At 50.5% G+C, this 26,491-nt stretch overlaps 1 protein-coding gene across 1 annotated transcript in view; it reads right to left on the bottom strand.

Annotated features, from left to right (window-relative positions):
- The window catches only part of ACOT7 (acyl-CoA thioesterase 7), a 90,376-nt gene extending 65,166 nt beyond the window's left edge, over positions 1 to 25,210 (bottom strand). The window contains exon 1 of the mRNA XM_066372005.1: positions 25,063 to 25,210. Within this exon, the coding sequence (XP_066228102.1) occupies positions 25,063 to 25,109 (47 nt within the window). The 5' untranslated portion in view covers positions 25,110 to 25,210. The remainder of the gene's footprint in view (positions 1 to 25,062) is intronic.
- Positions 25,211 to 26,491: the final 1,281 nt, after the last annotated feature.

The raw sequence follows: 26,491 nt of genomic DNA on the forward strand, positions 1-26,491 counted from the left end.
GAAGCGGCTGTTCTGACCACTGGAAATGCGTCACAGCCGGGAATCCTGCAGCCGGTGGATGCTGCTCACCAGCTGGCCACCCTGGTGTGCTAAACACCTCTTGAGCTCCCACAGCTGGGCCAACTCCATGGGATTGAGAGCCGGGAGTTCCCAAGGGTAAGGAGAACTGAACCGCCAACTCACTTCCCCAGAGAGGAAACACCACACCCTTGCTGTGGGCAGCCAGTGGTGGGGGCTCCACAAAGTCTCTGGAATCCCAAGCCACTGTGGATTCCTGTCATGCAGGGGACAGCAATAAGCACGTGCCATGGTTCCAGCACACCCAGCATCCACCTTCAGGTCACCCAGCCTGCTCCACCCCGCCGGACAATGTGGCCCCAGGACAGCACCCTTGGCCGCCCTCTGGGCGTGGCACTGCTCCATTCAGCAGCTCGGAGGCAGGCAGACTCTGAAATCCACGCTGGCTGCGGCTCTTCCCAGTTAGGTGACTGGGCAAGCTGCCAACACTCTCATTCCTCCCTTTCCTCTTCTGTAAAATAGGCACACAGAGCCACCGACGGCCCTTGGGGGCTGAGGACTGAGTCACACAGAGACAATGCAGATCAGCAGTTCAACACCAGTGCCTGGCACACAGGCAACAAATAAATCAATGTACATCAGCAGCAGTCTTTCCTCTTTCCCAAGTATCTCGCAGCCTACTGCAAAAAAGGGCCGGAAACTCGATTTTCACAGAAGATGACTACCTGGGTGACTGACAGCTGTCAGTACTTGTCGCACATGCCCAAATGTCATCCCTTCGTCGTGGGAGAGATTTGGCTACAAAAATCACAGGCTATCCAGGCCACCTGGCTTCTTGCCCTGTGTCACTGGCTCAGGGGGAGCAGTGGCCAGGGAGCCACCAAGCACAGGACAGAAGCTTCACTTGGCCTCTCAGATGTTCATTTAAAATAGTTTGAATCAATGGACTAGAGAACTGAATGTGAGACCCAACACCAGAAAGCTCCTGGAATAAAATGTAAGCTCCAGGTCATTGGTCTTGGCGAGGATTTCTTTGGATTTGACACTAAGGAACAAAGGCTACAGAAGCAAAAATAAACGAGCATCACACTAAAAAGCTTCACATGGCAAGGGAAACCAGCAGCTGGGGGGAAAGGCGGCCTAGTAATGGGCGGGCATATTTGCACATCATATGTCTGATAGGGGGTTAATATCCAAAATATATAAAGAACCAAAAAACTCCAATTTAAAAAAGGGCAGAGAAACTAAACAAACATTTTTTCCAAAAACAGCCAAGTACACACGGCCAGCAAGTACACAGCTCCAATTCACTGATCGTCAAGGAAACGCAAATCAAAAACCACAATGAGAGATACCACCTCACACCTGCGGGAATGGCTACCATCAAAGAGACAAAAGTAACAGGGGTTGGAGAGGATGTGGGGAAAAGGGAAGCCTCATGTCCTACTGGTCAGAGTGTGAACGGGTGCAGCCACTGTGAAAAAGTGTCAGGTCCCTCAGAAAACTGAAAATCGAACTATCATCACAGGAGCCACAATCCCCCTCTGGGCGTTGACCCGAAGGAAATGTAATCACTATCCCAGAGATATCGCAGGCCCACAAGCTGCAGTGTCACCAACAACAGGACAACCTAGCAGTGCGCGGGAGGAGCAGCTAAAGTAGAACCCTCCCTGCCTACCCAATTAGACTGTAAAGTCCCTGAGTAGAAGGATTAGAGCTTATCAATTTATCTTTGGAAGCTGAAGGAGGAAACCCTACCCTCTGGGGCAGCATGGCTGGACCCTGAGGGCCGTGTGCTGAGTTAGTCAGACAGAGAAAGACAAATACTGGAAGATCTCGCTCACTGGTGGAATCTAACAACTCAAACTCAAAGATACAGAGAACAGATGCGTGGTCGCCAGAGCTGGGGGGGGGGGGGGGCGGGGGCCAGGAAGAAATGGGTGAAGCGGGTCTTCAAACTCCTAGGTTTTTATTTTTGGGGTTTTTTTTAATTTTTTTTATTTTTTTGTATTTTTCTGAAGTTGGAAACGGGGAGGCAGTCAGACAGACTCCCGCATGCGCCCGACCGGGATCCACCCGGCATGCCCACCAGGGGGTAATGCTCTGCCCATCTGGGGCGTTGCTCTGTTGCAACCAGAGCCATTCTAGCGCCTGAGGCAGAGGCCATAGAGCCATCCTCAGCACCCCGGCCAACTTTACTCCAGTGGAGCCTTGGCTGCAGGAGGGGAAGAGAGAGACAGAGAGGAAGGAGAGGGGGAGGGGTGGAGAAGCAGATGGGCGCTTCTCCTGTGTGCCCTGGCCGAGAATCGAACCCGGGACTCCTGCACGCCAGGCCGACGCTCTACCACTGAGCCAACCGGCCAGGGCCAAGAAACTCCTAGTTTTAAAAGAAATGTGCCGCCTGGCTTATGGTGGCGCAGTGGATAAAGCGTCAACCTGGAACACAGAGGTCTCCAGTTCAAAGCCCTGGGTTTCCCTGACAGAGGCACAGACCAGATGCAATCAATGAACAGCTAAAGAGAGTTGATGTCTCTCGGCCCACACCCCCTCCTCTCTCTGTAACATCAGTGAGTAAAATCTTTTAAGAAAATCATTGCCTGGCCTGACCTGTGGTGGCACAGTGGATAAAACGTCGACCTGGAAATGCTGAGGTCGCCGGTTCGAAACCCTGGGCTTGCCTGGTCAAGGCACATATGGGAGTTGATGCTTCCAGCTCCTCCCCCCTTCTCTTTCTCTCTCTGTCTCTCTCTCTCCCTCTCTCTGTCCTCTCTAAAAATGAATAAATAAATTTAAAAAAAATTAAAAAAAAAACAAAGGTGCTTATCACCTTTATAAAAAAAAAAAAAAAAAAAAAAAAAAGAAAATCATTGCCTGACCTGTGGTGGCGCAGTGGATAACGTGTCGACCTGGAAATGCTGAGGTCGCCGGTTCGAAACCCTGTCAAGGCACATATGGGAGTTGATGCTTCCAGCTCCTCCCCCCCTTCTCTCTCTCTCTGTCTCTCTCTCTCTCCCTCTCTCTCTCCTCTCTAAAAATGAATAAAGAAAAAAAGAAAATCGTTTAAGTCAGGCGTCCCCAAACTGCGGCCCCCTGAGGCCATTTATCCAGCCCCCACTGCACTTCTGGAAGGGGCACCTCTTTCATTGGTGGTCAGTGAGAGGACCACTGTATTTGGCAGCCCTCCAATGGTCTGAGGGACAGTGAACTGGACCCCTGTGTAAAAAGTTTGGAGACCCCTGATTTAAGTAATATTGAAAAATAATAATAAAAGTAAAAGAAATGTGCCAGGGGCTGTAACGTACAGCATGGTGACTACAGTTGACAATAATGGATCATGCATTTGAACGTTGCTAAGAGAGTAGATATTAGAAGTTCTCCTCATGAGGAAAACTTGTCATTATGTGAGCTGATGGACGTAACCAGACCTACTGTGGTGCCCATTGGCTGTGTGTATCTATTTCAAATCATCATGTTGTACACCTAGAACTAAATCCTATGCTATATGTGTTATATCTCAATAAAACTAAAAAAAAAATTAAAATTTCAAAATATACTGAGTTTAAAATTTTTAAGCTTATACTATTATACTGAGTTAATAGGAAGCCAACTTAAATAACAAAACTCCTGTCTTGGCCTCTTTTCCTTTGCATTTGTTTCCAACTTAGCAAAGAAGAGAGCTGTCCTTCTCTGCATGCAGGCTGGTCCTCCTGTAGGCCCCGGTGCCACATGGCACTGCAACAGGGTAGGGGCTGGGCAGGGACAGCAGAGCGCCTGGGTTCTGGAGACAAGGGGACAGGCCCAGCCTCTCCTGGAGCCCAGGGCCCGCCTCTGGGAAAGCCCGGTGTTGTTCCCGGCCTTGCTCCGGAGGACACAAGGACAGCCGGCAGTCACCAGAGGTAGAAGGGGCCAGGAAGGAGCCTTTGGGGGGGCATACATTTCTGTTGCTTTAAGCCGCCAGGTTTGTAATCATTTCTTATGGTGGCCCCCCCAGTTCATACGGGATAAGCCCCCCCCCCGCAGTCCCCGCCTCTGGGGAGCTTTGCCCCACCCCCAGAAGGCAGCAGTTGAGGGGCAGGGACAAGCCCCAGATTGCGGGCAGCCTTGGGGGCAGTGCCGGGGGCTGGACCCTGCCCACCCCCACCCCTCACAGCCACTCAGCACTGGCCAGCATCTCTGCTCTGACCCCAACAACAGCGCTAACATGAAAGCACTGCTGCGTGAGCTCCATGGTAACGAGGGGAGGGGATGTTTATCTGGCAGTGACATCTAAAACACCCCTCTGACATGGAAGGTGGCCGCAGCAAGCTCAGCCAGTTCCTGTAACAGGTATATCCTCTCAGGTCTTCCGCCTGTGCCCAAAGCCAGCAGAACCCCCGGGCCTGCAGCAGCGGTCCAGGCAGGACTCCTCAGGGCCGCAGCTCAAAGGACACCTCTCAGATGGCTAGGGTCAAGCACACATGAACACGCCCCCCCCCCCGCCTCTCTATGGGGGATCTGATGAAAAGAGGCATTGCTTACCCTCTCTAACTCGCTGCTTATGAAGGCTCCAGCAAGCCCCTCCAACTCCGAGACCTCACCACACTCCCCAGAAGAGGCAGGGTGCAGGCAGGGGCTTGAAAGGGTTCCCGGGTTCTCCGAGGCCCCGGGGCAGCACCAGTAAGTGACCAAGAAGAAGCTCCCCGTGCAGCGCACTAACTGGCACTCGCTGTTCCCGCGAACCCCAGGCTCTGGCTGAGGCAGGAAGCTCAGCAGTGCTCAGCACAACCGCAGAAACCCTCCAGGTGACAAAGGGAAGCAGCCGGGCTCAAGGCCAGGAGGAAGAGCAGCTGCCACCCTCACGCCCCCGGGCTCGGGCCAGGAGGAAGCCCCGCCTAGCTGCCTGACTCTTCTAGCACCCATAATCTGGTCCGGCTGGGAGCCCAGGTGGTCACCAGAGTCTGGACTTCCTGTTCTGGCTTTGGTTAGCCACCTAGCATCCAAGGTCAGCAAGAATTGGGCCAAGCACAGGTGCTCCTGGCCACATGAAGCCGGCCACCCTGCTGGACACAGGGCCGCCTGCCCTCTGCCACTCAACCCCTTGAGGTGCCCCCAGACAGACCACCTGCCACAGTGGCCCTCACACAAGGAGTCTGGAACTGCAGGGACCTGCTCAGCTGGGAAACCATGCTGGCTGGGACGTCTCAAGCCCAGAGTCGAGAGGGGGTGGCTGCAGCTGTCACCTGTCCTCCCCACCAAAAGTAGCATCACAGTTTCCTGCTGTGCGGGTCCAGTGGGGAGCACCGGGCTTCCTGGGCACCGGGCTTCCTGAGCACCAGTCTAACCAGAAGGAGGCTGTCGTGCCCATCCTGAGCAGTTGACCAGAAGCCAGTTGCCATAGAAACCTCATCTCGTAAATAATTACAAGGAAGAAGTAAATCTACAAGTCCTTCTGCAGCTGTGCCTTGAGAGCAAGAAGTCCCAGAGCCCCCTCTGAGGCCTCTGGGAGACCGTGGGAGAGGACAGCACCCTCGCAGCCTCCATGGGTCTCAGCCAAGGCCGGGCCCAGCCCTGGACCCACACGGCAGGCCTCCAGAGCTTCCGGAAAGGCGGGCAGTTGGAGGGCCACTGACCACAGTGCAGCTCAGTGCCAGGTCCCATCAGGGCTCAGCCCCTCCTTCCTGCTCAAGGGAGCAGGCATCTGAGACTGTCCCCAAGGCCACCTCCCCAAGCCAAGCTCACCAGCTTGACCTGCCCCAGCTCTGCTCTGGCTGGCACCCCTGCCCCACCACCACACACACCTCGCCCCCCTTCTCCCTGCTAAGCCATGTGGGCTGTAAGGACAGCCCCCTCCCCAGACCTCCACTGTCCCAGGAAGGGCTGCACTTCCCCCTTCTCCCTCTCCCTCCTCTGCCATGGGTGCTAGGAAGAGAGCAGTAGAACAACAGAGTGGCCCTGGGCAGGTGAGAGGAGGCTGGGTGTGTTCTGAGGTGGCTGTGCCCCAGCACCAGCCCTCACCCCAGCCCCCAGCCACCTGACTGCGAATCGGCAGCTAGCAATGAACTGAAAGTCCCAAGCCAGTCCATGGGAATGGCCTCTGTCCATCAGGTTAGGTGATGGCCACTGGCGTGAATGAATGCATCGGCCTGGGGACCACTTGAATCCTTCCAAAAAACTGCCACCCTGACTGGGCTCCTGGGCCTCAGTCCGCCTGACCTGTGGGGCAAGCCTGGCAGGCGATGTCCAGAGGTGAAGTTAGGACAAAGTTCTAATTAGGGTTAGCATACACTCTGCTACTCTTGTTTAATCAGATTTCTTATTAAAGATGAGTGTACTTCTGCCTCTTTAAATAGCCACCAGTCAGAGGACTTCCTTAAATAGAGATCAGTTATTGCCAAACGCTCAAGGTCGTGGCCCTCAGTCCTCCCACCTTCATGCAGAAAGAGAAAGGGAACCCCGGACGGGGCAGCACACAGCGTTGGCCCACAGGGAGGCTGTGGCCACCCCAACGTGAGCCCAGGCCAGGGCCCCTCGGCAGGCGGAAGGGGCAAGGCGGCCTGGGCTCTGCCAGTCGAGCCCGAGATGCTGAGAGCCAAGAAGCCAGGCCGGGGGCTGTCGACCACACCCCAAATGTTCAGCTGGGGGGCAATCAGGGCTGAAAACCTTCCCCACCCATGCAGCCCAACAAGGGTCCTGTCCCTGGCCAGGAAGACAGATGTCCCTTAGCCCCTGGGCTGCACCCCAGGGTGCTTTATCCTGAGTGGGCACTTCTGGGGCTCGTCTTGCCGGGCAGGGCCAGGGAACCAAGTGCTGGGAACAGAGCACAGTGCTGTGACCGTAGTCAGACTGGAGAGTACGCAGGCAGAGGCCCCCGCTCCGGGCCCTCCAGTCCAGGGGCCTCACAGAGCCCCCCTCGGGTGAGCGGAGGGCTCGGACCATGTGCTGGCATGCCTGGGGTGGCAGCCTGCCCATTCCTCCAGCCCCTGCCTACCCCACCTCCCTCCCCTGAACCAAGAGGCCACACTGCACACGGACCATCACAGTGGGCTCTGGTGACCCCCTAAGAGGGCCGCATGCTGGGCCTGGCCAAGGCCAGTTGTCACCTTCAGGCACAGACAAGGCTCCAAGGCCACAGGGCACTCCAGAGCCACATGTGTAGACACTTTGACTCTCACTGCACTGGGATGATGCTCTCTATCTACTGAGCCACCTGGTCAGGGCCAGGCGATGGTTTCTTAATATGACAATAAAAGCATAAGCAACCAAAAAAAAAAAGAAAAGATAAATTGGACATCAAAATGTACAGACTTTTGTGCTTCAAAGATAACACCAAAAGTAAAAAGACATCAAACCCACAGTGACCATAGCCTCACACCTGTCAGAATGGCTATTATCAAAAAGACAAAGAACAGGTATTGAAGAGGGTGTGGAGAAAAGGGACCCTTGTGCGCCGTTGGTGCAGCCACTGTGGAAAACAGTATAGAGGTTCCTCTGAGAAGAAAAGCAAGAGCTGCCATAACGAGACAGGTCAGTGAGCCAGGACAAGGGGACAGGGAAATGGAGACAGATGGTTTACAGCCCTCTAGTGAATGCTCCAAGGACAGACGAAGCTAAGGGAATAAACCCCATTTCCAGGCACATGTCATCAAGCCAATGAATACTCTATCAAGACCCTCCCCTAAAAGTCCCACCTTTAGAGAACAGGTCAGAGCTCTCACACCCAGCCGGCTCTCTCTAGAGTGTGCATGCCTTTCTTCCCTCTCAGGTGGGCATCTTTATACTTCTGTCCTAAACTCTAAGGCAGGGATCCCCAAACTTTTTACACAGGGGGCCAGTTCACTGTCACTCAGACCATTGGAGGGCCAGACTATAAAAAAAACTATGAACAAATCCCTATGCACACTGCACATATCTTATTTTAAAGTAAAAAAACAAAACGGGAACAAATACAATATTTAAAATAAAGAACAAGTAAATTTAAATCAACAAACTGACCAGTATTTCAATGGGGACTATGCTCCTCTCACTGACCACCAATGAAAGAGGTGCCCCTTCCGGAAGTGCGGTGGGGGCCGGATAAATGGCCTCAGGGGGCCACATGCGGCCCGCGGGCCATAGTTTGGGGACCCCTGCTCTAAGGGTTCCCACAAGACTTGCAACCAGGGGAGCAGTGGGCAGTGGCAGCTAGTCCCGGGCTCACCCCCTGAGCCTGTCTCCAAAGACCCCTTGTATCTGACTTTTCAGTGAGCTGACAGCATCCCTGCTGTGGTTCAATTCTCTCCTGTTTCTAGAGGCCAAACGGAGATCCACCTAGGCTCTCTCCTGTTCCTTCTTCTATCCTAGACTTTTTTCAGTGAGCTAACAGCAGCCCCACTTGCCCCGGCTGGATGGCTGTTGGTTAGAGTGTCATCTTGATACACAGAGATTGTGGGTTCCATCCTCAGTCAGGGCATATACAGGAACAGATCAATGTTTCTGTCTTTCTCTCTCTCTCCCACTTCCTATCTCTCTAAAAATCAATCAATAAAAATTTAAAAATTAATGAAATAAAAGCAGCCCCACCTCGTCTTGCTTCTGTTGTGACTTACTTCCCAGTGAGTCCACGTAGCCCAGTGTGGCCCACTTCTCCCCTCTAATGTTTCTAGAGGTCAAAGCAGCCCCGCCTCTGCTCTCCTGTTGCTTCTTCTGTCCCAAGCCTGTCCTTGTTTCACTGTCCCCAGCTTTAATAACATGCTCTCAAAATCACCCCAACTCATGTTGTGAAATCTTTCCTGATCTTTCCTGCACAGAGCCAAGAACCCACACACTACCAGCTGGCCTGAGGCAGACCCACCCCAGGCGACAGTATGACCCAACAATCCCACTTCTGAGTGCTTATATCTGAAGACAACAAAGCACTAACTCAAAAAGATATCTGACCCTCATGTTCACTGCAGTGTTATTCACAATATTCAAGATACAGAAACAACCTAGGTGTCCACCGAGGGACTAATGGATAGAGAAGACGTGGCACATATATACACTGGAATATTATTCCAGCCGTAAAAAAAATGACATCTTGCCATTCGCTATAAATGAATGAAACTTGGGGGCGTTATATCTTTAAAAATCTTTAAAAAAACAAATAAATAAATACCAAGCTCATAGACAAGAGAACAGATTGGTAGCTGCCAGAGGCAGGGGTGGGTGGGTGGGTGGGGAAAATGGGTGAATGGGGTCAAAGCATACAAACTTCCAGAAATAAAATATTTAAATCATGAGAATAGATGTACAGCATGGTGGCTATAGTCAATAATACTGTATTGCATACTTGAAAGTTGCTACGAGAATAAAAGTTCTTATCACAAGGAACAACTTTGGTGGCCTTTTCTCTCTCTCTAACACATCCACCTCTTTCCCTCGCCCCTTCTTCCCCTGGGCAGGTTCTCCTTGCTTTACTCTCTCCTAAATTCCACAGGCCCTTCTTTTGCCTCTGTAACTCAATTCCTGAGCCCACGCAGTCTAGCTGGCTCACTTCTTCTGCCTCTGTGACTTTTTTTTTTAACTGTTCACCATTTTTTTAAAAGATTTTATTTATTTATTTTATTATTTTTTTTACAGAGTCAGAGAGAGGGATAGATAGGGACAGACAGACAGGAATAGAGAGAGATGAGAAGCATCAATCATCAGTTTTTTGTTGTGACACCTTAGTTGTTCATTAATTGCTTTCTCATATGTGCCTTGACCGTGGGCTTTCAGCAGACCGAGTAACCCCTTGCTCAAGCCAGCGTCCTTGGGTCCAAGCTGGTGCTTTTGCTCAAACCAGATGAGCACCCACTCAAGCTGGTGGCCTCGGGGTCTCGAACCTGGATCCTCCGCATCCCAGTCCGACGCTCTATCCACTGCACCACTGCCTGGTCAGGCCCTCTGTGACTTTCTAAATAAACTTTTGCTTGTATTTGGAAAAAAAAAAAAAAACAAGAAAAAAATTGTAACTACAAGTGATGAAAGATGTTAAGTAGACTTGTTGTGGTGATCATTTTGCAATATATACAAATATTGAATAATTACATCAATATTATATATATATTACATACAATTATATGTTAATTACAGTGGTACCTTGAGATATGAGCAGACCAACATACGAATTTTTTAAGATATGAGCTGCAACTTGGTCCATATTTTTGTTCAAGATCCAAGCGAATTTCGAGATACGAGTTGTGATTTGGGAAGCTGCAGCTAGTTGGCGCGTTGGCGCACAGGTCCAGTATCTGCAGCACAACACCAGCATCTTGTTCTTTCTCACGTGTTATCCACAGAATCAAGTCGAATCTCATGCGCTATACTCATTCTTGCATAATTTTTGCATTTTTTACTAACTATTTTTGTGTACTATCATGGGGCCGAAGAAAGTGAGTATAAAGGACAATGGTGAGAAGAAGAAGAGAATGATGTTGATAGAAGCAAGAAATAATAGAAAAACATGAGTGTGGTGTACAAGTGATTAAACTGGCAAGGCTGTACAACTGCAATACATCTACAATTTGTACCATCCTTAAACAAAAGGATGCCATCAAAAGCACAAATCCAGCAAAAGGAACTACAATTCTGTCCCAATTAAGGGCAAAGATCCATGAAGAAATGGAGAAGCTTCTGCTGGTGTGAGTGAAAGAGAAAGAGCTGGCAGAAGATACAGTGACAGAGACTGTAATATGCAAAAAGGCACATATTATTTACGGCGACTTGAAGAAGAAAGAACCATCAACCTCAAAAGAGGCAGCAGAAGATACATTTAAGGCAAGTCATGGCTGGTTTGAAAATTTCAAGAGACTGCATCCACTCGGTGGTGAGGCATGGTGAAGCTGCGAGTGCTGACGTTAAGGCAGCTGAGGAGTACATCGCACGTTTTGCTGCGCTTATCGCAAAGGACGGCTACATCCCCCAACAAGTGTTCAACTGTGACGAAACAGGATTGTTTTGGAAAAAATGCCCCAGAGGACTTTCATCACTGCAGAGGAGAAGAAGCTGCCAGGCCATAAACCCATGAAGGACCGTCTGACACTTGCATTGTGTGCAAATGCTAGCGGTGACTGTAAAGTAAAGCCACTGCTAGTGTACCATTCCGAAAATCCTCGAGCCTTTAAGACTCACAAGATTCTTAAAGAAAAACTGCAGGTTTTGTGGCACGCCAATGCTAAGGCATGGGTTACGTGGCAGTTTTTTATTGAATGGGTAAATCTCGTCTTTGGTCCTGCAGTGAAGGAATATCTTCAAGAAAATAAACTCCTGGGGAGACATGGTGGTGCCAGAGAAGCTGCGTGCAGCCGGGAGCCTTCGCCCAGAGCCTCTGGGGGCTGAGGACAGTGCCCTGATGGAGCAGCTACAGAAAGCCACTAAGAGGGGACTCAGGTGAGAGAGGAGGAAAGCCGGAGGCTGTCTCAGCTTCGGGCCCAGGCCCAGGCCCAGGCCAGCACAGCACTCAAGGACCAAATCAGGGCCCAGGTGAAGGCTTCCCTGCAGAGGAAGAGAGAGAGACTGAAGTCTCTGCAGAAGAACCAGAGGGCCGCTTGGAGCAGATAATCCAGCCGATGCTGCTGCAGCTTAAAGAAGAGAAGGAGGCCTTGGAGCAGCGAGAGAAGGCTGCCCTGAGAGCTGAGAGGAGAGGGCTTTGCAGCAGCTGAGGGAGCAGCAGGCGGCAGAGAAGAAAGAAGTGATGGCAGCGCTGGAGAGGGAGTTCAGAACTGAGCTGGCGTGCCTCTGTTCGTCCCTGGACTCCAAGCACAGATAGGAATTCACAGCCAAACGTCAGTACCTGGAGGAGGCAAAGAGGGAGCTCACCCGTCTGTTGGAGTCAAACCACAGCCTCTAAGAGTTGGCAAGCTTCAGGCTCACATTGAGGAGTTGGAATCACAGGTGACTCTGCTGCAGGCTCAGAATCAGAGGCTACAGGAAGACATCAGAGACCTGGAGGCTTAGCTCAGACGAAGCAGGACACGTCAGAACCAGGGGAGAAGAGCAGTGCTGCCTCATGCGCTGAGCCAGATCGCAGGAGGACCTGACGGAATCCCTGGGGACAGTGAGCGTCTCTGTGCTCTCCTCTGCTCTCCCCCTCTGCCAACAACTTTCCTCTTAAAATTGCTTTTGCTGCATCCCATAAGTTTTGGTATATTGTTTCCATTTTCACTTGTCTCAAGATATTTGTTTTATTCCCTTTATTCCATTGGTTATTCACAAGAATGTTGCTTAATTTCCATGTATTCATGAACTTTTCAGTTTTCTTATTGTTATTGATTTCTAGTTTCATATCACTGAGGTCAGAAAAGATACTTGGTATGATTTTAATCTTGAATTTGCTAAAATTTGTTTTATGGCCTAATATATAATCTATTCTGTATATACTAGAGAATGTTTCGTGTGCCCTTGAGAAGAATGTGTATTCTGCTGTTGTTGGACAGAATGCCTGTGTATAGCTATACACCCATTTGGTTGATAGTGTTATTCAAATCTAGTGTTTCCTTATTAGTTCTCTTATGAATGATTTATCCATTGTTGAGAATGGACTATTAAAGTCCCCAACTATATTATATTGCTGTTTATTTCTCCTTTTAGTTCTGTATTTGCTTTATTTATTTAGGTGTTCCAATGTTGGGCATAAATATTTACAATTGTTGTATCTTCTTGATGTATTGACCCCTTTATTATTATACAATGACATTGTCTCTTTTTACATTTTTAAAGTCCTTTTTTCTGATGTAAAAAAAAAAAGAAAATAAACTCCCGATGAAAGCATTACTAATCCTTGAAAATGCTCCAGCCCACCTACCTGGTCTTGAAGATGACATTCTCAATGAGTTCAAATTCATGAAATTCCTCTACCTCCCACCCAACACGACTTCAATCTTGCAACCTATGGATCAGCAGGTCATTTTCAACTTTAAAAAGCTTTACACAAAGCATTTGTTCCGCCGCTGCTTTGAGGTGACTGAGAATACAAATCTAACCCTTTGAGAGTTTTGGAAAGATCACTACAACATCGTGATGTGTTGACGCATTATTGACTTGGCATGGCAAGAGGTTATAAGAAGAACCTTGAACTCGGCATGGAAAAAGTTATGACCTGATGTTGTTGCATACAGGGACTCGAAGGATTTGAACCAGAGACAGAGACCGAGATAGAAGCGTTGGAGGAGATTGTGTCCCTCAGAAAGTCGATGGGTCTGGAGGTAGATGAGGGTGACGTAAATGAGCTCATCGAGGAACATGAGGAGGAACTCTTAACTGAGGAGTTGAAGGAGCTACAGATGATGCAATATATGGAGCTTCTGCAAGAGATTAGTAGTGAGGAGGAGGTAGAGTCGGAGGAAGTGATTTCTACAAGTGAAATTAAAGACATGCTGGCAATGTGGGAGAATCTTTCAACTTTCATTGAAAAGAAACACTCAGAAAAAGTTTCAACTGGTCATGCTTCAGCACTTTTTAATGACACTTGTTTGTCACATTTCCATAACATTTTAAAAGGCAGGCAAAAGCAAACCTCTTTGGATAGATTTTTATTCAAAAGTCCTGCAAGTGAAAGTGCCGAAAGTACAGCCAACAAGGCAAAAACAGTTGATGATTAAATGAAAAATACACAATGTTAAGCTTAGGTTAAGTTTAAAGTTAAGAAAGTGCATTTTTTTACAATTAAGTTTTTGTGGTTTCATTTTAAGTAAAGAAAGTGCAGTTTTAGTTTTGTTTAAAGAAAATACGCCCTGGCCGGTTGGCTCAGTGGTAGAGCATCAGCCTGGCGTGCAGAAGTCCCGGGTTCGATTCCCGGCCAGGGCACACAGGAGAAGCGCCCATCTGCTTCTCCACCCCTCCCCCTCTCCTTCCTCTCTGTCTCTCTCTTCCCCTCCCGCAGCCGAGGCTCCACTGGAGCAGAGATGGCCCGGGCGCTGGGGATGGCTCCTTGGCCTCTGCCCCAGGCGCTAGAGTGGCTCTGGTCGCGACAGAGCGACGCCCCGGAAGGGCAGAGCATCGCCCCCTGCTGGGCAGAGCGTCGCCCCCTGGTGGGCGTGCCGGGTGGATCCCGGTCGGGCGCATGCGGGAGTCTGTCTGACTGTCTCTCCCCGTTTCCAGCTTCAAAGGAATACAAAAAAAAAAGATAAAGTAAAGAAAATGCAGTTTTAGTTTACATTTAGTGTTAAGAAAATGCAGTTTTAGTTTACATGTCTACAGTGTCTGCATCCTTCCTCCCTCCCTCCTCCTCCGCCATTCACCTCCGTTAGCCGCACTCGTCTGTCTCCAAGGTAAGAATATAGTACTAAATAACACTTTTTTCTTTTATTTCATACTTTTGTTATGCATTGGTAAAGTATACATGTGTGTTTCTTAATTAAAAACGTCTTTTTTCGCCCTGGCCAGTTGGCTCAGTGGTAGAGCATCGGCCTGGCGTGCAAGGGGTCCCGGGTTCGATTCCCGGCCAGGGCACACAGGAGAAGCGCCCATCTGCTTCTCCACCCCTTCCCCTCTCCTTCCTCTCTGTCTCTCTCTTCCCCTCCCACAGCGAGGCTCCATTGGAGCAAGGATGGCCCGGGCGCTGGGGATGGCTCCTTGGCCTCTGCCCCAGGCGCTAGAGTGGCTCTGGTCGCAACAGACCGACGCCCCGGAGGGGCAGAGCATCGCCCCCTGGTGGGCATGCCGGATGGATCCCAGTCGGGCGCATGCGGGAGTCTGTCTGACTGTCTCTCCCCGTTTCCAGCTTCAGAAAAATACAAAAACAAACAAACAAACAAAAAAAAAGTCTTTTTTCATAATTTAGGATGGTTTGGGGATGTTTCACAGGGCTGGAACGGATTAAATCTATTTCAGCTATTTTAAATGGGAGAAATTTGTTTGATATACGAGTTGACTGACGAGCTCAGTTACAGAACGAATTAAACTTGTATCTCAAGGTACCACTGTATACCTCAATTTTTTATAAAATGAAAAGACAACCTACTGAATGAGAAAAATATTCCTTGCAAATCATACATCTGAGAAGGAACTTGTATTTAGTATACTGTATAGAAGGAACTTTACAACTCAAAAATAAACGAATAAGTCAAGTGAAAAATAGGTCAAGGGTCTGAGTGACATTTTTCAAAGATGTAGAAATGGCCCATAAGCTCACAAAAAGATAGATAATCAGAATCATTAGTCATCAGAAAAATTCAAAGCAAAACCACAGTGAGATACCACTTCCCACCCACTAGGATGGCTGGAACTAAAAAGACAGAAGCCCTGACAGATAGCGTGCTTGGTTAGAGCATCATCCTAATACGCCCAGTCTCTGACCCCCAGTCTCTCTCTCTCTTTCTCTCTCTCTCTCTGACTGGTGGTGGCACAGTGGATATAGCATCAAGGCATCAAATTGGGACACTGAGGTCTCCAGACAGAAACCCTGGGGTCACCAGTTTGAGCATGGGCTCGTGGGCTTGAGCACAAGCTCACCAACTTGAGTGTAGGGTCACCAGCTTGAGCAAGGGGTTGATGGCTCGGCTTGAGCCCCCCAACCCCCGTCAAGGCACATTCGAGAAGCAATCAATAGACAACTAAAGCAACTGAGTTGATGCTCCTCGCTCTCTCTCTCACCTCTCCTCTTTCTCTGTTCTTTTCTCTCTCTCATTCTCTCACTAAAAAAAAAGAAAAAGGACAGATGATGCCTGACTGGTGGTGGCACAGTACACAGAGTGTCAACCTGGGACACTGAGGTCCCAGTTTCAAAGCCCCAAGGTCGCTGGCTTGAGCATGGGGTCATCAGCTTCAGAGCGGGACCATCAGCATGGTCCCGGGGTCGCTGGTTAAAGCCCCCAGTCAAGCTATGTATGAGAAGCAATCAATGCGCAACTAAAGTGACGCAACTACGAGTTGATACTGGCAAGAATGTGGAGAAGCTGGAATGCTCTTAGGCTGCTGGTGGGAACGTGGAATAGTACAACCACTTGAGAAAACAGTCTGGCATTTCCTCAGTGAAGCTCAGATGTGGATGAAAAAATGGGGCTCTATGGAAAGTAACCTCCCAGGGTGATCTAATCATACATTTCCAACAGGGCAGGTCGTAGTGAGTAGGTAGTCAGCCCTACACCTGTAACTCCTTTTTATTCACTGATTGATTGATTTGAAAGAGAGAGAGAAACATAGATTTGTTGTTCCAATTATTTCTGTATTCATTGGTTGATTCGTGTATGTGCCCGGCCTGGGTATTGAACCCACAACTTTGGCATACTGGGACAATGTTCTAACCAACTGAACTATCTGGGTTTTAAGCAAACCCTATCCAGTGTTCTTGTGCATCCAGGTTCACATACTTGAGAAGCCAGCAGTAATACCCCTCGCAGGGGTATTAACCCTCAAGAAAGCACAGAATTTTGTTCTCTCCCTGTAATCTAATCCCCGCCTTGCTGTCTGCCCCCCCCCCCACCAGGTAATCTTCTCTATGGTCCCTCCTTACTTTCAAATGCATAAAAGAAACTGTAAAACTGTTACTCCCCAGAGCATTTGAGATTTTACTCCCTGACATATGTCATCAGTTTGACGCAAATAAAGTCTTATCAAAATTCTCTACAGGTTTGGATGTTTCTTATCTTGACACAATTGCTATATTACCCAACAATTCCATTCCTGGGTGAGCTGTTTTTACTGTTATTTTGTTTTTGTTTTTGTTTTTTGCTCACACCAGCCAAGTCTCTAAGCCTCCACCACCAGCTGGTGTCCCACAATTCCATGCAGTTTTGACACAGAGGTGTCCAGTGTTAGTGCTGACCCTGCGGAGAAGGGCTCAGTCCCACCGACTGCCCCCACCGTGAACGCCCCTCAGGTCCCAGAGCACCTGCACTTCTGATAACGTGATGTTAACCAGGGGTTCTCACATTCCTCAGGTTGGCTAATTTGCTGGAGACGGCCTCACTGTGAGCACAGCAGTGTCCCTGTCATACTAACTTCTAGGGACATAGCGTCCAGACTTGCTTCCAACAGCCCAGACAGAAACCCAGCATCCCTGCCGAGGGCCCTGGGAGCCCCCAGGTCCCAGACAGTTCTGGGCAGCTGCCTGCCCACCAGCAAGCCGCAGAGGCCTCAAGCCCAGGCCAGCTGGTTTATCCTGCCACCACTGCCGAGCCAGCTCCCTGCACACTGAGCGGCTCCACTCGAGTCTCCCCAGGGCCCTCCTTACAGGAGGGCAGCCAGGAATGCGCTGCCGCCCGCCCGGCACCCCCCCCCCCCCGCCCAAGTTTGGTGAGAACCATGGATCCGCCTCAAGTCATACAACACAGCTCTCTCATAAGCAAGATGGGCCAAGGTCCATCTGTGGGGAAGAAGGAAAGGGGGGGGCCTGTGACCACACCCCAAGGCCAGGCCCAAAGCCAGGCTCAGGCAGCTTCGCCATGGGTTGGGTCAGATGAGGTGCGGGGAGCCTCCCTTTTCTGTACTGCACACACCTGGCTGAGGCTTTGATTGCCAACGCCAGGTAGGCGTCCACTTCAAAGATGGCTGCTGTCTCGTAAACACGCCCCCAGCCACCAGATTAGGTGAAGGGCCAGCAGCCTCCCCCATCGAGCCTCCTCTGCTTTAGAGATCTTGGCTGATTTCGGAAAACTGACCATTTGAGCCACCTGTTTTTCCTCTGCCTACGCTTTAAGTTCCTACTCTTACGTCATCCTCGATCTATGCTGTGTAATTCCAGATCCTGTGAGTAAGGTTTCCAAGTTCCCTGATGGTTATCAGGGAAGGGCATCTTGCCATCATCAGAACCACAGGGGGGACCCGGAAACCACAAGGGTGGATGCAGATACAACACTGGTGTTTGATAAGCTAAGACAACACCAAACGCCAGGCCCCCAGGCGTGTAGGCAGTAGGAGCCAGGGCATCTGGGCTGGAGGGTTCTGGCAGCAGGTGTCGGGAGCAGGGGTCAGGAGCAGGTGTCAGGAGCGCTGGGAGGCTGCCAGCAGCACCTTCCAGGGCAGCAGGGAGGCTGAGGGAGGAGACACACCCACAGGCCCGCCTTCACACAGTAGCTCTCAGGCTCCAGCAGGAGCCGGGAAAGGTTCTGCCACCCCCACCACCAAGATGCAGGGGCAGCAGTCTGGGTGGGGGCTCGGGACCCCATTTTTCCTTTCATTCCTTTTTTAAAAAATGTTGCCACTGATTTGAAAGAGGAGGGAGAGAGAAAGGGGGGAAGGGGCAGGGAGAGAGAGAAAGAGAAACATCTACTCATTGTTTCACATAGTCATTCCAGTTAGCTGTGTACTTATTGATTGCTTCTCATATGTGGCCTGACTGGGGATCAAACTTGCAACCAGGATCAAACTCAGCGCACCAGGATGATCTTTATCCACTAAACAACCCAGCCATGGCCTGTTATTTATTCTTTAATTGTAGAAAACTTCAAAGGCTTACGAAAGGAAATAAAAAAGGGAATTAGTCCCCAAACCCCACCAAACAGCTCCAAAGGATCAACTCTGGTTCCTGTCTGCCCCTACCCGCGCCAGACATCACAGACTGGCAGCCATATAAATATCTCAGCATTCCCAATAGAAGATATGGACTCCTTTTAAAAACAGAGCAACAAAACAATTATCCCACCGAAAATATAATACAAATCCCTTAATATCATTAACTATCAAGGGACTATTCAAGTTTCCCCAAATAACTCATAAATGTTTTAAAATCTGAATTTTTCTTAATTTTTCTACTGAAGTATAATCTGCATGCAGAAAAATCTGTATTTGTAACAAGATTGCTCAGTTATTCAGATGTAAGTAGTACAGGGGTCAAGGGCAGAGTGACCATACAGGATGACCATATAATTTATCTCCCTCCCCGGGACACCTCTCAGAGTGAAAGAAAGAGCCAAGTGGACAGAGGCATGGCATGTGGTCACTCTGGTCTGGGCCCCACCTGGGGAAGCCCTGCCCCCAGGAGAAGGCAAACTATGGCCTGATTGAAACCAGGAAGTTGGTCACTTGCAGCGCCAAGCCAAGGGTGATGGGATGCCAAGCTGCCCGGCCAGCTTATAGGGAGACTGGACAGTGCGTGGACATGGCCTCCCAACCACAGGCTCTCGGGCTGCAGAGACCAACCTCACCCAGGCCCCACAGCCCAGCAGCACAGGTGCCAGCACTGGGCATCATTTTACGGACTGTGCCAGCCTGCCAACCAAAAATGTGGTTTCTGTAAATCAGGGCCTATGTTTTCATTCATTCTACTTCAAATCCAAAGACAGAGACCCAGAGCGAAAAACACTGCAACCCTATAGCATACCAAAACTCAGGCCCATTCCACTAATACTTACTGGCATATTTATTAGATGCCAGGCACTTTCCTGGGCATTCAGGGTACAGCAGTCCCTCAGCTCAAGACAAGCCTAGTAGATCTGCATCTAAAGCACGGCAAGCAAAAGGTAACCTTGCAGATCTCACACACCTACCTACAAAGAAAGGATTCTGGTGGCCTGCTGTGGGCCAGGTCAAGGTCCGCCTCTACCAGCCATTTGAAAGCTGACAGCAGTCCCCAGAGAGCTCCTGAGCTCTTAGGAAACCTTTGCCCCCAGAGACGTACCAGGAATTTCAGTCTTTAAATTCTTCTACATACTGCACTGTCCCATAAGGGAGCCACCAAACACAGGAGGATAGCTACATTTATATTTAAATAAAATTAAATGAATATAGTTAAGAATTCAGTTTCTCGGCCCTGACCAGCTGGCTCAGTGGTAGAACATCAGCCCGGCATGGGGATGTCCCAGGTTTAACTCTTGGTCAGGGCACACATGAGAAGCGCCCATCCACTTCTCCACCCCTCCCCCTCCACCTTCTCTCTTTCTCTCTCTCTCTCTCTCTCTCTCTCTCTCTTCCCCCTCTCGTAGCCATGGCTCAATTGGTTAGAGCACATTGGCCCCAGGCACTGAGGATGGCTCCATGGAGCCTCCATCTCAGATACTAAAAATAGCTTGGTTGCAAGCATGGCCCCAGATGGGCAGAGCATTGGCCTCAGATGGGGGTTGCTGGGTGGACCCTGGTCAGGGCATATGCAGGAATCTATCTCCCCTCCTCTGACTTGGAAAAGATAAGGAAAAATAAAGAATTCAGTTTCTCCATGCCTGGTCACATTTCAAGCACTCAGTGGCTCCGTATGGCTAATGGCCACCCTACTGGGCAGTGCAGACATGGACCGCACTGCTTTACCCACACTCGCCAGAAACCTGTTACAGGACATGCCTTCAAGTTTATTTGACAAATACTCAGGGGCCTCCTACTTGAGGTCCACACTGATGCCGTGATTAAGTCGCACAACAGGACAGAAACCTAAGCTTGGGTGAGCACTGGAAAGACCAGAACACCAGGTCATTGGGCAGGGAAGAATCCACAAGCTGCCTTCAGTCAAAGTCTCCTCAGCCAAGTCTGTCTTTTAATTTTTTTAATTTTTATTTATTCATTGGAGAGAGAGAGAGAGAGAGAGAGAGAGAGATAGATTAATTTGTTCATGTATGTGCCCTAACCAGGGATCAAACCAGCAACCTCTGCACTTTGAGTTGAAGTTCTAACCAACTGAGCTATCCCACAAGGGCTCCTCAGTCAAGTCTTTAAACTCTGAAAGTTTCATTTTCCCCACTGTAAAATGACAGAGCTTGCCTGACCTGTGGTGGCGCAGTGGATAAAGTATTGATCTGGAATGCTGAGGTTGCCAGTTCAAAACCCTCAGTGCACATATAAGAAGCAACTACTACGAGTTGATACTTCCTGCTCCTCCCCCTTCTCTCTCTCTCTCTCCCATTTCTGTCTCTAAAATCAATAAATAAAATATGAATATTTTTTAAAAATGATGGAGCTTGGCCTGACTGGGCGGTGGCGCAGTGGATAGAGAGTCAGACTGGGATGTGGAGGACCCAGGTTCGAGACCCCGAGGTCGCCAGCTTGAGCACGGGCTCATCTGGTTTGAGCAAAAGCTCACCAGCTTGGACCCAAGGTCGCTGGCTCAAGCAAGGGGTTACTCGGTCTGCTGAAGGCCCACGGTCAAAGCACATATGAGAAAGCAATCAATGAACAACTAAGGTGTTGCAACAAAAAACTAATGATTGATGCTTCTCATTTCTCTCCGTTCCTGTCTGTCTGTCCCTATCTATCCCTCTCTCTGACTCTCTGTCTCTGAAAAAAAAAAACAAACACAAATGATGGAGCTTGTCCGGAGGCCTCTAAAGGTCTTTCTGGGTCTGACATTCTAGAACTCTTGAGTCCAACAAAAAAAGGTAATTCGCTAATTAAATATACTGCTCACAAACATTAGGGGATATTTCAAAATGAATATGAAGTAATAAAATATCCCCTAATTTTTGTGAGCAGTATTAATTAATATTATTCAAAATAAACCAAAGGAAAAATGCTCTTCTGAGATTTTAAATGCTGCCTCCAAACCTGCAGCTGTAGGGCTAGACCAAAGGGAGGAGGCGACAGCCCCCCCACCCCCAGTGGCCTGGCCATCCAAAGTTTGGGCTCCCAAAGATAAAAGGTTCCCTTTGTGAGCTTACATTTATAAATGCTGGACACTGTGCCAAAGGTTTGAAATCCTCACATCCACCCTAAGAAGGGCACTATTATTATCTCCCATTCACAGACAAGAAAACTGAGGCCCAGCAAGGTTAAAGAACATGCCTGAAGCTACACACCTGCAGGAGGCAGAGCTCGGACTCAGACCCAGGCCTGCATGCCACTTCTTGGACAAAAAGAGCTTCCATTTACTTACAGTGTGCCAGTCACCCTGCCAGGCCCTAACACACTTTCTTGAACACTCAGAACAACCCATGAGCACATAAGTGCTAGGCGGCCAAGGGGCAGAGAGCAAATTCACACCCAGGCCTGGGACTGCAAAACTGGCTCTAACCACTGCACTTACCAGCCTTTGGAGCCCTATCCCTTCAACACCTCCTTCCAAACACAGAGCATGTGACCATTCTTAGTTGTCTAGGATGGTGGGGGGGTTGGGCATCCTCTCCCCGCAGAACTGTGAAACCCACAAAGGAAGGGACCAAATTTTCTAGGTCACTGTCCCTCCCTCAGAGCACTTTGCTCCTTGGAGGTATCCAGTGAAACTTGTTAAATTCATGGGCTTGGCTGTCCTGGGCCAGGAGGCTCCTCTTTCAACACAGAGTGTCAGCTCAGATGTCCTTAAAGGGCTCCCCACCCTTATGTCTCTACTCTCCCCATGCCCTGGGGTTTCTCTGGGCCAAGTCCTTGTGTCATGGCCCTCATCACAGCCTTCCCGCTTCGGCAGTCCTGCCAGGCAACTGAGGCTCATTTTAGCCAGGTGTCCTGCTCACACATCCCACAGCCAAGACAACATGTAATTGTGACTAAGCAAGAGGCGGCCTAGAAAGCATACTGGGTGAGCAGGCTTCTGCACACATGAAAGGGTCTAAAGCTACCCCCAATCTATTACGTGTTAGAAGCCAAATTTTTAAAAATAATTTTTAAATTTTTTTATGTATTGACTTTCAGAGAGAGGAAAGGAGAGAAAAGAGAGAGAGAAACATTGATCTGCTGTTCCACTCATCCATGCCCTCAGTGGTTGACTCCTGCACGTGCCCTGACTGGGGACTGAACCCACAACCTTGGCAAATTGGGATGATGCTCCAACCAACTAAGCTACCCAACCAGGGTTATAATTATATATATACATACATATATATATATATATATATATATATATATATATATATGTAGAGAGAAAGAGAGAGACAGGAAGAGAGAGATGAGAAGCATCAACTCATAGTTGTAGCACTTTAGTCGTCCAATGATTGCTTTGTCATATGTGCCTTGACTGGGGGGTGCCTCCAGCGAAGCAAATGACCCCTTGCTCAAGCCAGCGACCTTGGGCTCAAGCCACCGACCTTGGGCTTTAAGCCAGTGACCTTTAGGCTCAAGCCAGGGACCATGGGATCGTGTTGACTACCCCACGCTCAAGCCAGCAAATCTGCACTCAAGATAGTGAGCCTGTGCTCAAGCCAAATGAGCCTGCACTCAAGGCAGCAAACTTGGGGCTTCAAACATGGGACCTCAGTGTCCCAGGTCGGCACTCTAACTACTATGCCACTACTGGTCAGGCTATAATTATTTTTTAAAATGAAAGTTATTGGGGTAACATCAGTTAATAACATCATGTAAATTTTAAGTGAGAAGCCATTTTAAAAGACAGTATGGGCCCTGGCCAGTTGGGTCAGTGGATAGAGTGTCGTCGACCTGGCGTGTGGAAGTCCTGGGTTCGATCTCCAGTCAGGGCATACATGAGAAGCAACCAGTTGCTTCTCTTTCCCTCCCTCTCTCCTTCTCTCTCTCTTTCTGTCTCACAGCCAGTGGCTCGATTTGAGCATCGGCCCCGGGCGCTGAGGATAGCTAGGTTAATTCAAGCATTGGCCCCAGACAGACATTTCTGGGTGGATCCCAGTTGGGGTGCATGCAGGAGTGTCTCTCTATCTCCCCTCCTCTCACTTAAAAAAAAAAAAAGACAGTATGTTTAGACCTGCTACTCATCATCTTGATGAAGTAGATAAAAGCCCAGCCTTACATGAGTAGACTGAAATCAGTACCTTCTCTTTTGGGGGAATGCAGTGGAAAGAACACAGGGCCCCTCCAGCTCTCATGGCTGATCTTAAAAAGGCACTGGGTCTCCCGAACCCAATTTCCTCCTCTACACAGCCGAGTGGTGGAGATCCCTGCCTCCTTCCTAGAGAAGTGGACAAACCATGTGAGAGGAAAGATACACAAGCCCTCTGTGAAGGATGAACCCCAAGGTCACCTAGCCAACAGGAGGCAGAGCCTAATCCAAAGACCTGATTCCAGGCCTGTTTCTCTCCAAATATGTTACTCTTATTATTTTTGCTCCAGGTACTTGGGAGTGGGTGGGGCACAGACAGCCACAAAGCTAGTAACAAAGCTAATGGAGCAAGGCTGCCCCCAAAGATTTCCTCTCCCTAGAAGTCAAAACTGACCTTGAGGTCAGTGGAAGCCCTGGACCAGGTCAGAAAGAAGGTGTACAGTCAGGAAGCCCCACTGATCCAGTACTTAATCTTCCAGGGAGATGTTGATATCCACAGGAAACTAATTTGAGTTGAACCCAAGGTCAGTGTGATACCCAATGTCCAAACTTGTAGATCCCACACAAAAACAGGAAGCCGTTAGTGGTTCTCACTCTTAGTAGTTCCTGAAGCAGGGCAGACCGTGTGGCAGGCCCCAGTGCCTGTGCGGCCCTGCCAGACTTTGCTCTTACTTAGCTCATGTTCAAATACTAGCATTGCCCACTTCCCATTCTGCCCAAGGGAACGGAGAGTAACCTTGAGGCTGCCCTCCGTCCTCCGATGGGCAAAGAGAACCAGCTCCCGATCTCCCCTGTCCTCTAGAGACCTCCATCTCCTTGGTTCCCATGGAGGAAGGCAGGGCTGGTCCGCTAAGAACAACCGTTTGCCCCTATTGTGTAAGATGCTTCCAGGCTCAGTGGACCATTCCCTCTTTTTAGCAGTAAACTGTTAAGAGGGGAAGGGCATTTTCTGTTCTTCCTGAAAGCTCTGGCTCCCCCCACGCCCCCCCCCCAAGAAAACCGAACCGGTCCGGCACTACGAGGGACATCCATCCGCAGCCCCCGCCCACTCGGGCACCCAGCAAAGGGCTCGCCGGTTCCGGACGCCGACCAGAGTGCGAGCTGGTTACTTTGCGTCCCCCATCTCGGGGATCCGCTGGGTTTCTACACCACCGCCCGAGGAACGACCCCCAATGATGGCGCACAGAGGGACCTGAGCTGGGGCTTCTAGCGTGCGCCGGCTCCCGCGGGGTGGGGCGGGGCGGGGCGCGGGGGCTGCACTCCATCAGCCCGGAAAAGGCGCCGCGCCTATCGTCGCGCAAACGGCCTGCGTGACCGCGGCGCCGCTTCTCTGCGGCACCCGAGGCGCACTGGGCCGCGGGGATGGGGAATGGGGCTGGGTCCAGGGATGGGCCCGGGACCAGGGCGACGAGAGCGCGGAGTGGCGCTGGGCCCGGCCCGGGCAATGCGTCGGCATCCCGGCCGCTCGCCGCGCGACCTCTTACCGGCAGATCTGAATGGCTGACGGGGTCTCGGCGGCGGTGCCCGACATGCTGACGGCGGCGGGTGACTGAAAACGAGGGCAGGTGTCTGGCAGGGCTCGCGCGGAATGAATGAGCCCGGGCGGATCCTTGCAAGGGGGAGGGAGAGGCGGGGCCGTGACGCCTGAGAGGCGTGGTTTGAACGCCGGAGGCCAATAGGACGCAGTCTTCTAAGAAGGCTCCGCCCCCACGTGCCCCGCCTCTCCCGGCTTCTCGGGCGTCCGGTTCTGACGGCTGGGCGCCGCTTCCAGAAGGTTCGGCGGCTGTTGAGCAGCGCCAGGAGGGTGGGACTGCTTGGGGTCAGCCTGTCCCCGCGCGGCGCATGTGTGTGCTAGGCCTCCCCGCCTCCCACGCCCGGCAGCTCGCGGCCTCACGACGCGCCCACCCAGCGGGCAAGGCCGGACGCCCAGATCCCGCGGCCGTGGCGCCGCAGAGAGGCCTGCGGGGGTGCGTGTCGGGGTCTGGCCGGCTGACATATGTCCCAAGAGGAAATGGGAGGCGGTTTCCCGTAAACGAGCGTGAAGGCCCGAACTGCTGTGTGGCTCTGCAGGGAAGCACGTGGATACACAAAGCGGAAAGCCAGGATCCATCAGGCCCCAGCCAGGGCCTCTGCAGCGGCAGCAGCAGCATCCGTATCCGCGGTGCAACGGGGTTGGGCTGGAGGAAAGCAAGGGCGTGGGTCGGTCTACACTGCCCACGGCGGACACGGCCGAGGGAGCTAGGGGCCGAACCGGCTCAGCCCAGATATTATTGTGCCCTGGATTCTGTACAGTACAGAGAGCACGGTGCTGCAGGGTGAACGAACCACTTGTGTACGACCACCGATTGTTGGTGGGGTTGCCCTCGATTCAAAGAGGCCCAGGCCGGTTGCTCAGTGGTAGAGTGTTGGCCTGGCGTGTGGAAGTCCCGGGTTCGATGTCTGGTCAGGTCACACAGGAGAAGCGCCCATCTGCTTTTCCACCCAACCCCCCCTCTCCTTTCTCTCTATCTTTCTCTTCCCCTCCTGCAGCCAAAGCTCCATTGGTGCAAAGCTGGCCCCGGGCGCTGAGGATGGCTCCAATTGCAGCGGAGCAATGCCCCAGATGGGCAGAGCATTGCGTCCAAGTGGGCATGCTGGGTGGATCCTAGTTGGCGCATGCAGAAGTCTGTCTCTCTGCCTCTGCACTCCTCACTTCAGAAAAATACAACAACAACAAAAAAAGGATTGAAATGGAGAGGTCCAACCCCTTATCAGAAAACATCCTGAGTTATTTTTACTCTAGTGCCAATGGGTTTCCGTGACCCCTTACACAGTGGCACACCTTCCCACTGTAGTTTTGTTCTTCTCTCTCAAACTACTGGGCCATTTCTATCCCTCTTTCTTCCGGCAAAACTTCTCAAAGGGCTGTTGAGA

This window comes from Saccopteryx leptura, chromosome 3 (assembly GCF_036850995.1).
Source record: "Saccopteryx leptura isolate mSacLep1 chromosome 3, mSacLep1_pri_phased_curated, whole genome shotgun sequence".
In the NCBI taxonomy this organism is placed as follows: domain Eukaryota; kingdom Metazoa; phylum Chordata; class Mammalia; order Chiroptera; family Emballonuridae; genus Saccopteryx; species Saccopteryx leptura.